Raw genomic sequence first — 13,914 nt, 5'->3', positions numbered from 1 at the left:
CAAGTCATGATGAGGGTCATCAAAATATGGTAGAGGCGAGCTATTATGGTTGAGCATCCCTAGGGAGGAGCCAAGCTCGGGACTTGGAAGTGGAGAGGGGTGAGAAATCACTTTTAGAAAGCTTTTTTTTCAAGGAGACTCGGTTGATCGGTGGATTGGATCTCTTGAGTCACTCTTGTGCTTCCTAATCATCTTCCCTCTTGTGTTTGGTTGGTCTTCTAAATCTTGTTATGAACTCATTTAGCTTGCATGTCATATTTGTAGCTTGCATCTTTGTATGCATGTTTTTTTTTCTTTTTCATCATTTTCTCCTATTCTCTTTGTTCTTTCTCATTCTTGGTTACCTAGAGGACAAGTAAAATGCTAAGCTTGGGGGAGTTTGATAAGTGCGTTTTCAAACGTACTTTATGGACTCCTTTTACCTCATTTTGGTCCTCTTTCTCCCCTTTCTTCCCTCTTTCTTCTCCCTTTCCCCTTCTATTTCATTCACTTGATCATACTTGATCATAGTGACATTTTGCTAGATTTTTAGTCATTTTTGACCGAATTTATAGTACATTTGCTTTCACCTTGTTTTGCCGTGTTCTTGATATAAGTGAAACTACCAAGATGGCTATGATTTGTAAAGTTGGAAAAGGTAGCAATGAAAACAAAGTACACATTGAGAAATGGTGCGCTTCCACCATTCCCCATGTCCGCTCGCACAAAGGAGCACATCGCATAATAGAATCTTGAACAGAGAACTTCAAATGGACATAACTTTCAAACCACAAATTGGATGAAGGTAATTCTAGTTGGACGTGAAAGCTCGTTTCGATATCTTTCCAACGACTGGACATAAGCTTGATTTGGATATAAAATGAAGAAGTTATGCTCGTTTTAAGTTGAACTGTCCAAGTTTGAGGCAGAAGGGTGAGGTGCGCCCGCACCTGATTTTGGTGCGCCCGCACCTCTGCTTGGTGCGCCTGCACCTGTTTTTGGTGCGCCCGCACCCTTCGTTTCCGGAAAGAAAAAAATCGAGACTTCATTAAAAACGATAGTTTTGTTTTGAGTTGGAACTTATGCTATTATTGTAGTTTTTAGAGAGTATTTTTTAGGGTTTTATACTAGACATAAAACACTTGAGTTTTGATTGAGAATTGAGATCATTAATCATAGTTTGTGATTCCATTAACATCGAAGGTACTATTTATTGAATTTAATTCGAAGTTTCAATTTTTATTTCATTCTCTTAGTGTTTGTTCTTGCTTTTAGTTTATTTTAGATCTTCATTCTCTCATATTCTTATAATTGTGATTTCTATTAGTTAAATTATCTTTAAATCATGTTTAGCCTTAGATTAGTCATAGATTTTATGTTTAATTGCTTAAAATCTATGATTAGTGAGTAGTTTCAAATCTAGGGTTAGGGTGAAAGTATGAATTGGGATTTTAAATATTTTGTTGATGAGATTGTGGTGTTCTAAAGAAAGTTATAAATTGATCTTGGTGTTTTGAAACCTTAGGATAGATATTGATTACATTTATACTTTGGAATTTTGAACTCAAATATTCTTAAATCGAATTTTGAACTCTTTTATCATCCCCAAGAATCAACTTAATTTCTATGCCAAGATATTGGGTAGAAATTAAGGGGATCCTTTATTAGGGGTTTTCCGAATTGATTGAATCTCTTAATCAATTAACTAAAGACCATTCAAGAGAGGATTTAGTTGGCTGATTAAGTGATTACTCTTGAGGACCTTTCGAGAGAGGACTCGAGTATTTTAGAGGGAAACTAAACCTTGCATGATCGTCTCCATTGCTTCACAATCGCATCAACAATCATTGTCCGTTCTTATTCATACTAGTAACCTTAACTCTAGTGTCTTCCTATTTGATACTTAAACTCTTGTTATTTGCTAGTTATAGTTTTTAGCTAGTCATAATTGTTACCAAACCATTTCAAACCCCCAAATACCATTCAATTAGATAGTCTGGACTTGATAGACTTTAACTAATCTCATTTTTCCTGTGGATCGACCCTTGACTTACCCTTACTATTTTCTTAGTAATTACTTGTTAGGACTTATAAATATTGTTTGGAAAGCGGTTTTTGGTGCCTTAACGACACAGTAAAAGCCTCTTATCACAACAAACAACAACAGCAACAACACTACTTTCAAAATAGTTTTTAATAATAAATTATTTTATTTTAACAGAAAATATCATTTTAATTTAAGCAACGCCGAAAATAACGAGTGAAAATTACAGGGTGTTACAACTGCACTCATTCATGTGCTCATTGACATAATTTGGATTTGATAACATGCTAGTAAATGATTCAAATCGCATACTAGGAGCTAATGCCATACTTCCATCCGATCCCTAAAGTCCATCGTAGGATCATAACCCACATTATTTTGGAGATTTATCTCCTTAGGAACTTGCTCAATGTACACCTCTATTGCCATAGATGACGTTTGGGTCACTTAAAGCCACATATCACTTAGTAACTCGTCACCCTATAGTGCAAATGGCACATATTTCACCAGCATATATCGGATATATCATTAATAATTTCAGATACACACGATCACAACCAACTACATCATACAGCCTATTCAAAACCTCTTGAAACCTCATACCAGAATTGATGATTAATTTTTTTCCTTCCACCCCAATATACAATATTAACGTCATTTTGAGATAGTTCACCATTCCAATAAATGTATAAAGAATATTTAGGTTGTTCCATATTCCACATACAAAAAATACAATGTTCAAGTTATTCTTATTCTACACATTAAAACAATATCAATGTCATTATTCACACTAATCGCATATGCAGCTTAAATTATATGCTACGGGTTCGTTGTGTTTCCTTATAAGCTATACAATGGGACCAATCTCTTAATTCTTAGCCGAGACACTGAACTTAGAAGAATTCTCATAAAATTTAGAAACAAACAATGTGAGAAGTAAGACTATGACTTCACCTTTTTAAGATTAAACTAGTAATTAGGCCCGGGCGATGCCCCGGAATTTCTCTTTGCTACAATTTATTAGTAGTTAAATAAGTATTCTCATACTCATTTAAAAAAGTCATCTTATTCATTATATGTATTTTAAACGTTTTCCATTCATATGTCATCATTAATTTTGATTACAAAATCGATAATGGTATGGTGGAGTAATGGTTGGATTTCTTACTTTCATACTTGAGGTTATGGCTTCGAATCTTTACGTAAACAATTCTTCTTCTTTTTTTTACTATATGAGAAAGACGTGGATATAATGTTATTGGATGACAGGATGAGAGAGGGTGACACATGGCACATATACGTTCTTAGGAACGCCTTTTAATATATTAGTATAGATTCAATGTATGACAACATTGACTCAATGATCATATATAATGCTATAACTAATAATTAATTTGAACTGTAGAAACTACCCTAGCCAATTGATTGGTAATACATCATACATCATACTCATCAAAAAAAATAGTGTGAGAAGTAAGGCTATGATTTCACTAATTTCTTCATACATCATACATAAACCTAGTCTTTACTTTCAAATCATGCTCATTATGTATTTATGTTATAGAAAGCAAAGAAATTAAGAGGAGTCGAAAACTAACCAAAGAAAACTTAACTAACCAAGATATTGAGAGGGGTGGCTGATGTGTGGGCGGTGGCTGGAGTCGGCAGCGGTGGTGGAAGGTGTCGGACTGCGGCAGGAGTCGGGAGGCGGATGGTCAGCTGAACCACAAGAGAGAGAAGGGGAGAAAACGAAATCGAGAGATTGAAAGAGGTGAAATGCGAAATTGGAGCCTATAATAAATTTGGGTATTTGAGATAATTAAACTGTTGCTTTGACTAGCGGTCAATATTAATGAGCTGCTACTCTGAGTAGCAGTTTATATAAGGCAAGTTTGTTGTCTTGGGAAAAATTAAACGGCTACTCTTAGTAGTGGTTCATTAATTTTGACCGCTAGTCAGAGTAGTGGTTTATTTTTCAGTTAACCGTTGTTCGGAGTAGCGGCTTATATAAGTAAACTGCTACTTAGAGTAGCGGTTTTACTTAAGTACAAAAAAATTTCTCTCGTGATGTCGTACGTGTACGGTATCCATAGAATTAATTTGGACTTTTACGCATAGAGTAATTAATAGTTTTTTTTAACATTATTCATGGAAAAAATTCTCAGACATTATATGATTATTGCACGACATTAGGATTATTTTGATGATGAGATTTTATTTTATTTTAAGTTCCGGAATCTAATGAATAAAACATAATTCAAAATTAAAGTAGTATTGTTCTAACTTTCAAACAATAAATAAGTTAGATTTAATTACAAAAAGAAAAACAAACACGTATAATGACCATTTGTAAAACTAATACCACAATTTAATAAGTTTTTTTTACAATACAATTTAATAAGTTGAACATAGAAAAGAGTTCATAAATATTTGCTTAAATATAGTTACTTGGCATATAGTATGATTAAACAAAATAGCAATTGATAATTGCATGTATCTATATTCTGATTTAAATAGAAAAGAAAAAAATCACCTTAATGGAAATGTACGGGCCTTATAACTAGTTATGATTCCAAGAGAGAGACAGAGAGAAAGAGAGAGGGGGAGAGAGCATTAACAATCTCATCCGTTGAAGCAAGAGCCTAAAACAATTTGTTTCTCTCTCACCTTTTTTGGCTTTCTTGCTTTAGGAAAGAAGGGGACCTATCTTGACGCCTAACATCTTCATTGAGAGAGAGAGAACTTATTGAAACACAACCATTTTACCATATTTCAATCTCTATCAACAATTCTCCTTTGAGCACCTAAATTCTCCTTTCAGCATATAAATTTATTGATAGAAGTTTTGTGTTTTGTTTCTTGCCCATTTTCAATCATGCATCAAGGATGAAGAAAATGGGCCTAAAATCAAACAAAGACCAAAATTTATATTCCACATGTTGAGAGTAATGAAACCTGTCTCTCTATTCCATAGCCTATTCTTCTTAAGAAGTTATAAAATCCACCAATATCATCAGCAATGAATCTCACCCCAAGATGCTACGTATGGGTCATTGCAATATTCCTTTTCACATGCATCCTTTCTGGAGGCACCTTCTTGGTGCTCTACATGATCACCCAACCTGAAACTCCTACCACATCTTGGTATCCCACCATTGGCATTTCTCTAGTTTGTCTACCTTGGTTCTTTTGGGTTCTCACAGTACTTTATCGAATTCTCTCTCGATCCCTTGGTTTTAGGATGGTTTGTTGGGGGAAGAGCATGCTTCCTACCGATAGCATGCGTAATGGTGATGGTAGCAATGCTGAAGTTGTTGATGATGGTGGTGACTTAGAGGAAGGTAACACAAATGACGCCACAATTAATGATTCTTCACAGGGAGAAGGCTCAAGGCAAGTTCATTTCGGAGAGGTAAAGGTTTTAGGCGAGCAACATGGTAACAACCAGGCCAATGATGCATCCTATGGAGGCTCATTATCATCTAAGGCTTCTCATGAGAGCGAAATGCCATTGAAGTTGTCGATGGCATCATGATCAAAGAAATTGGGTGAGATTTGTATCTTATGCATCCGCAGCTTGGCAAAATCAATCATGCAAAGAGAATTTTGGAAGCCATGTAAATGATGCGGTTAAGGATTTCGAGTATGATCCTTGCTATGAATTGTAAAAATATTCGGCACCATAGGTACATAAAATTTTATCAAATAGTGTAGAAACAATTGTTATGGCGGTTCATGTTAGCCGATCTCAAATCATTTTGGTACTAAGACTTTATTGTTGTTATTATTGTTGTTGTATATAAAAAGTTTGGCTTGATCTCCCCTTCCGTCCTCCCCTAACGCTGTTGTAAATTTATATTGTATAAACATAATGCTAGAGGAAGCTTTGGAAAACTCGGGGTGCACTTAGCCATTTAGGTTTTCACTGGTCCTTGCCTGATACTTACAAATTTTGGACTTTGTATAGGAAACTTGCTTTTGACCCCTTTATTGTCGATGAAGAGAAAATAGCTTCGCACTCATATGAACATTCTAAGTTGTCCATGAACAATCATTCTCTATGATATATGCCAGCTTTATAACGTTTTTTATCCATATGAACTATGAAGGCACTACAAAGTACAAAGAATGAAAGGGGATTCTAGCATGTAACCTATCGTTCACAACACCTGAATCTTATTATACAATCCGAGATGTACACATTCATGCAAAAATTAGGAGGGAAAGGGAATATCCTAGTTACATTTATAAAATCATCTAGTCTTCTTGCCTCCTTGGTAAACTTGTCCGCAAGTTGATTCTTCACCCTTGACACATGGATGATCCTAAGGTTGTTGAACTCATTGCATAGCTCCCTGCATTGAATAATAACATTGATACACAAGGTAAGATCTTTGGGGTCCTCTTTGAATAGTTGAGTTGTGTGCAAACTATCCGAATAACAAACCCAGTCAAGAATATTTTCATTTATAGTAAGTTGCAACCCTTATTGAATACTCCCTCCGTCTTTTTTTATTTGCTACAAGCACTTTTTCACAAAGACCAAGGAGGGAGTTGGGACCATTGACATAAATGGAATTAACAAAAAAGCAAATAGGTAAATTGTGGGACCTATATATTATATGGAAACATTTACAAAATCAAGAAGGGAGTGATGGCAAATTTGTAAATAAAGTGTGGGACCTATGTACTATATGTGGAAATATTTGCAAATGTAGCAAATAAATTGAAACACCCCTAAATGGCAAAATGTAGCAAATAAAAAAAGACGGAGGGAGTACTAAGCAGCTCATCAAAGAGGGTATTTGCTGCATAAGATTTCCTACAAAAGCCCTTAGTCCACTATCCAATGTTATTCCTAATGAAAACTCCAAGCCTACAGGTGAGTAAATATCGGTAAAGGATGTATCAGTATGGATCATGAAGAATGAATCTGGAAGAGTAGGAGCATGATGCGGGGAAGTAGGCGCAACGGTAATTCGCTGGTTGAGGGGGGGAAATTGGGCAAACTCCTAAGTTTGGTTCATGGCTCTTTGAATGATCCACATGGGAGTGGTGGGCACTTTGTTCTCAAACACCACCGAGTTTCGAGCTTTCCACAGTTCGAAACACACCCATGGGAATATATTATTCCAAGGTACCCCTTGGACGAGAATATTTGCCTTAAGATTAATATTTAGCCAAGCTGAAATATTTCCAAGATTTAAATTTGGAGACAGGGATATAGAAGTCCATACTTGGCTGGGGAGGGTACAATTATAACACCGCGTAATTTTCACTCTTTATTTTTGGCGTTGTTTACATTAAAATGATATTTTTTGTTAAAATAAAATAATTTATTTTTAAAAAATATTTTGAAAGTGTATAATTATTTATATTGTATTATGTTGTTGTGATTATTAATTTAAAGTGTATATATATTTAGTTAGTAATTTCATTAGTTATTTTATCATATAATTTGTGTATTTATTTTATCATCTAGTTAGTAATTCTATAAATTTAGGTAGCGTGTGATTTTAGATTTTAAGCGTTGTATATAATATGGGTCGACCAACGTAACAAATTTTTTGCAAGCCCATTTCCTTTTTATGTTGTCCAAAATTTAGAGGAGTATTAAGCATAGTATTAGCATCTTCTATCCCTCTTTGTAACCACCAAAAGGTGAAGAGCCATCCTCCCATTAATCCATCTTAATGCAATTAAACTTTTGCTTAATGATATGAACAATCCCATTATTTTGCTGCACTAAAAAAAACCTCCCTTCACGCCAGCCTTAGAGAGAAAGAGGAAGAGTCCTTCTCTCTTCTCACATTTTCGTCCATTTCTGCACACCCATCTTGTTTACCCCATATCTCCTTAGTCTCTTATCGGAATTCGACATGTGAGTAATTGAAATTTGTATTTGAAAATGTTAATAGCTCATTCCTGGCCCCCTCATGGTCGGGAACAGGCTTGCCTCCATGCTCTTTGTTGGGCCTAGGAATAAGGATATTGACAACTCGATCTCTACGCCGACTCAGAAACCCTCGTCTGTGATTCAAGCAACACCAAAGCTTCAAACTTCTCCATCCAGTGGACCATCCAAGACATCCTTGCCATAGGTAAGTCGCTATTGTGGCTTCGAATTACCAAGGTAGCTAGATATGGGATTCATAACTCATAAAGTCGCCACATACACCAAGACTGCTCGCATTCCTTCTTTTAGGTTTTAGTTTAGTTTTGGACTTTTGGTTTCAGCAAGTTTTCTTGATGTTAAAACAAAATTTATTTTTCCAACTGCATACCCCGTTAGCAAGTATAATATATGTATTGGAAAGGTGGATATAAAGCCTATTAAGTACAAGGAGTACAAAATTTTGTTGATTAAGTGTGCAATTTATATTAGTCACTAACAATACTTGGTCACTAGAAAACACAAGTAACAAAATAATCCTACAGAAAATTACTTGATATTTGATTATCATCTGTCATTGATAACTTTGATAATTTAATTAAGAATCAAATAGAATGATATCATATTGAACGAAAAAAAAAATGGCATCTGATTACCAATGATCACTAACAATATGTTGATAGTTTAATTAAATGATAAAGTAATAGTAATATAATAGTACTATAAATTTCATTCTAATTTTCTCGTCTTAAAAACTTGGCAAAGGTGAGGGATATTGAATAGTATCCTCAAGGTTCCCATTTTGTTTTGTGCATGCTTATTGTTTTGTCATATAGTCTAATGCTACATTTTAACAATGTAGTCCCTATAGTTAATCATCTAATATGGCCTAATCACTTTTGCTAATAGGCATGCTCGTGTTCCTGTAATAGATATAACAATGAGCTACTGAATCAAGGACATTTCTTAGCATGCACAAACGCTTGGCGTATTATGTACCACACAAATAGCTTGCACTAACAAGGACTATATGCATGAATGTGATTATATCTAATTACCAAATTCACATGCTTTGTTTTGTTTAAATCAATTAGGCTAATCCTTACATTTAGTTATAGACAATCAATTACTCTAACTTGCAGGGTCGTCCAATAATTAGTACTCCATCAAATTGTATCGACTTTATCTCAATAAACATGTGTGCAAGATAATTAGTCAAGCATTTCACTGATTAATTTTTGCAATCTTGGGGGACATTGCGTATCGCGCGCCAGCCAACAACTAGTTAAGTAAAATACCTAAACTAATTACCCAACAACTTTATAACTAACACCTTCCACCTGCCATCCACCACAACAACACTACCACCAACCACCGCCACCACCACTGGAAACCTCTTTCCCCTCCCCCACCTCTACCCACCGGAAAACCTCCCTCCCCCTCCCCACCCCTGCCTACCAAAAAAAAATTTCCCCCTCCACCACCACCGTCCACCCCATTTTTCCCTCCCCTACCCCCCCAAACCAACCACCAACACATGGATCTGCTTCCCTAACCCAACCACCAAAACCCAAATCCCCACCCCTACACATGCCCACTTGAAACCACCGCATTTCGCTCCCCCACCCACCACCCAGGAAACCAATACACACCCTCCTTCCCCAGCCCAACCACCAACAAGAATTACCAACAACCTTCGAAACCATAAGCCTTGTTTCACCAATACCACCGTCATTGTTTCACCAACACCACCACTACCTGCCCTAAATCCTAACCTTTTTTAAATCGAATGATAGATCTACAATTCCTGGAGATGGAGAAAAGTGTGATGGAGGATGCGGGAGAAAGAGAGGAGGAGCAGGTGGTGCATGGTCTTAATTAAACGAGTGGTGTGGGGCTGGTGGTATGTCGGGTTTGTGGTGCTGCTGGTTGTGTCGGGATGGTGGGTTGAGTTGAGAAGAGAGGTGGTTGAGATGAGAGGGAGGGTTGGGTGTGTTGATTAATTAAGGTTGTTTAGGTTGGTGGATTTTAATTAATTGTATTATTTGGGGAATTAAGTAATGGCAATTTTGTATATAAAAGTAAATAAACTTTCCATTTTGAACTATGTTTCAGTCATTATGACATTTGCTCAAATGCAAAATGTTGCACTTATTTACAAACGGGGTTAGTACTTATCAATTTTTGTATTTTATATAGTTTAATTATTATTAGTTTTTGGTAATCATTATTAATTACTCAATTTCCAAAAGAAATTTTTATTAATTGTTGAATTTTATATATTAAGCATTGTGATAAAGTAATCATTTAATTTTAGTTATATATAATAACCATATAATATTATAAATATCAACAGGTATAAATAATATATTGATGTGTAAGAGAGAAAATATGGTGGGGTATAGTTAAAAATTTGAGAAAAATGATGTTCTTTTTTTCTACATAATGAATGGGTTGCATTTGTCAAAATGAATCATAAGGCATAATCAACTTTTGTAAAATAAGAGATAAAGTTGATGAAGAGGGAAAACATATTTTTTGTAACATGTGGCCATGCTTTTAGAGAAATTAAGACTTTCCAAAGAAAGTGTTAACTTCGGGATAGCTAAGTGAAAACTACACTCCCATTTCGTAAAAAATAGGAACTTTTTCAAAATTTTGTTTTTCCTATACTCCATACGTTCTTTTTTTATGTTTCTACTTGGAATTTATTTTATAAACAAAGTCAAACTAGAAACATCAAAATAAAACGAGGGAGAATATAAATAACTTCACAAATCCTGTCCAAAAAAAACAAAAATGAATTTTCTATATTTCTAGAGTCTACTCCCTTTTTCAATGTCAACCAAATGCAAGTACCAACTATTTCACCACTTGGTGTATCGGTTTGCAAAGTAAAGTGCAAACCGCTACTTGATGTAGCGATTTATTCTGTAAATTGCCACTAAGAGAAACAAATTAAAAGCATGCCACAAAAGCTTTGTGCGTCCCGTGCACAAGGCCTACGTGTCGCGCAAGCCTTATGCACGGGACACATAGAGCTTTCATGGCACGCTTTTTCTTTTTTCTCTTGCATTGTTTCGATTTAGGGTCGATTTAGGCCTAGAGGGGGTTTCGATTTAGTAATGAACCGCTTTCGTATCTTATAACTTGTTTTAGGGACACAATATATATAACCGATATTTGAAGTAGCGGTCTACTTTGATGTAACATTATTGGTATTAACTGCTATTTTAAGCCACAATTTTATTAAAAAAAAAAAACCAAAATTCTCACATATTATCCTATGTAGACAGTATCCATGAAATTAATCAAGTTCAATGCATAGTAAAAATTAATAATCCCTTGACATTATTCATGAAAAAAATTCTAAAAATTATAATCAAACTATCTTGAAACGTACTTTTAGTTGGATAGATCTAGGAGATGAACGAGAACCTAATGGCCTGTGTTGAAAAATGTTAGATTTGGGTAAAACTCCTTTTGGATTGATTTCCATTATAACCTAATGACAGTCCTTGCTGAGTTAGAAACCTATTAAATACTTTTCCTGAGAAAAAAAAAAACCTATTGAATACTTCTACAGTTCTACAGCATAAAATTCTGGCTATTTTCAATTTTCACCACCAGCATCATTTTTAATGTTTTCACTTTCTCAAAATAATTAGATCAAAAATCATAACTAATCAAATCCTTGGGAAAGTGGTTGAATTGATCAAACCCACTATTTCTCTACAGTATGAGTATACAAACCGCTCATACAATCCCCTGAATCCAATAACAACAGTCAACAGTAGTATGATAGCAATATTACCAATATTAAATAAAAAAGAAAAAGATTAACCCACAATAAAAAGCAAAAGCAAAAGCAAAAGCAAAAGCAACCTTTCCAGATCCAGAATCATACTTCCACTTACATCTTTCCAGATTCCAAGTTACCCTACACCAAAATATCAATAACAGAAAAACACCCATCATCCAATTTCTTCCACTTTACAGAAAATCAAACACACTACAAACAACGAGAACAACAAAAACAAAATGATTCAGGATCCGCTAACATGAATCGTCATAATGATACTACAACAATACTAGTAATACTAATATTACAAAGTGTGAAAGACATAAGACTATAAAAGACGTGTGGTAGGCTAGGCTAAAGCTAACCAGCGTAGATGTGAACACCAATAGCAATAAGGAAGATAGTGATGAGACCAAAGTAAATGATGGTGTGCACAAGTATCGAGGCGCCGCTCGTCTGCATACTACCGAACTCAATGATGCGGCCGCGACCAGGTATTTGAAACAGCAGTCCTGGTGTTAACAGCACGAAAAGCACAACCGCTATTACCACCGGCCCCCAATCTGCCATTTTTTGGTTTTTTTGTTATGTATTGGGCTCTCTTTTAAGTAGTTTTTTGGGTTTTGTGGTTTGGATGTAATTTTAAGTAAAGTGGATGATTTAAGAGGTAGAGGCCTAGAGGGGGTTTTTTGAAGTTGAATGTGTGCACGGAAATCGCAATACACTTGGGAGTTGGAGTGACAATTCAAATGAATTGTGATGTAGAGAACCGAAGTGGGAGGTGACGAAGGGGCATTTTTTGGAACACGTGTAAGGCCATGATTATCTTTTGTGGTTTTGAATGTTAAGGAATACAGAGATTGATATATCTATTTTCTCCGTCCCAAAATACTCTTGATACTTATAAATGCACGTAGTTTTAGATGATAATTTATTATTTGATTATCAATTGTTATTTTATTGAAAAATAGATGTGATAGGAGTTAGTAGTTAGTAAAAGTAATATTATTTTATTTTAAGAAGAGAGAATGTGGGTCATGGTTAGAGTTGGTAGGTAATAAGAGTGTTATTATTTAATTTGGATGAGAGAGACTGTGGGCCAATAGTTAAAAGGTAGAATGATTAAAATAATAGTGGGTCATATTCCAAAATAGAAGTGTAAAAAGTATTTTGGGACAGATAGAAAATGAAGTGTAAAGAGTATTTTGGGTGCGTTCTGTTCAACTTAAAAAATTAAGTTTCAGGTCTAATAAGTTCAGATAAGTTCAGATAAGTTGCAATAAGGTCTAATAAGGGCAATAAGTTCCAATAAGGTCTAATAAGGTCCAATAAGTTCCAATCAGATGCAATAAGTTCCAATCAGGTGTAATAAGTTCCAATCAGGTCTAATAAGGTCCAATAAGTTCCAATCAGGTCTAATAAGGTCCAACCGTCCAAATAGTCAATGTTTAATAAACATTTGTATTATTGTCCATTATTTATTATTCATGATTTCATATCACTATTAGCTGATTATGTATTATTAGAATTTTAATTAAAGTACCATAATGATTATATAGTATTATTAACTTGTATTATTAGTGTCTATTATTTTATTATTTATTTGTATTATGTCTATTATTTTATCATTTATTTGTATTATGTCTATTATTTTATTATTCATATTACTATTAGCTGATTATGTTATTATTAGAATTTTTTATTAAAGTACCACAATGTTAGTTTATTATTTGTATTATTGTCTATTATTTGATTATTCATATTGCTATTAGATAATATTATAATCATGGTCAAATAATTAAGGTTAACAATAAGAATAATAATTATAATTACAATATTTTGCAATTCGTCTTTAAATAACTAGAGATAACAAGACTATATTTTGGGACGGATGGAGTAAAATCAAAACAAGTCTATTAGATATATTAGTGGTGAAAGTTATGTATAGGCAAATATATATATAGTAAATTTTTTGTTAAATTAATTATCATAAGAGATAATTAATAATCATTATTTTTAAAGGACGAATTATAATAATTATTACTCCATAAAAAATTTTGAGGGTAGTATTTACGTTAGTGGTAATATTTATGTTATTCATGGTCAATGTTTTTGTCTAATAAGGTCAAATAAGTTTCAATCAGGTCCAATAAGGTCTAATAAGTTTCAATCAGGTCCAATAAGGTCTAATAAGTT

The 13,914-nt window shown here is 34.3% G+C and overlaps 2 protein-coding genes across 2 annotated transcripts; one reads left to right on the top strand and one right to left on the bottom strand.

Moving 5' to 3' along the window:
• The first annotated feature begins 4,613 nt into the window (after positions 1-4,613).
• Positions 4,614-5,845, top strand: LOC104908028 (hypothetical protein). The gene has a single exon (XM_010697080.4). The coding sequence runs from the start codon at positions 5,043-5,045 to the stop codon at positions 5,556-5,558; it is 516 nt and encodes a 171-aa protein (XP_010695382.1). The 5' UTR covers positions 4,614-5,042; the 3' UTR covers positions 5,559-5,845.
• Positions 5,846-11,715: 5,870 nt separating this feature from the next.
• Positions 11,716-12,523, bottom strand: LOC104908027 (hypothetical protein). The gene has a single exon (XM_010697079.4). It carries the CDS (start codon positions 12,286-12,288, stop codon positions 12,079-12,081), a length of 210 nt encoding a protein of 69 aa, XP_010695381.1. The 5' UTR covers positions 12,289-12,523; the 3' UTR covers positions 11,716-12,078.
• Between the last annotated feature and the right edge of the window lie 1,391 nt (positions 12,524-13,914).

This window comes from Beta vulgaris, chromosome 5, assembly GCF_026745355.1.
Source record: "Beta vulgaris subsp. vulgaris cultivar EL10 chromosome 5, EL10.2, whole genome shotgun sequence".
Taxonomy (NCBI): domain Eukaryota; kingdom Viridiplantae; phylum Streptophyta; class Magnoliopsida; order Caryophyllales; family Amaranthaceae; genus Beta; species Beta vulgaris.
The sequence above is the reverse complement of the archived record's forward strand: the minus strand, read 5'-3'. Positions and strand labels throughout refer to the sequence as shown.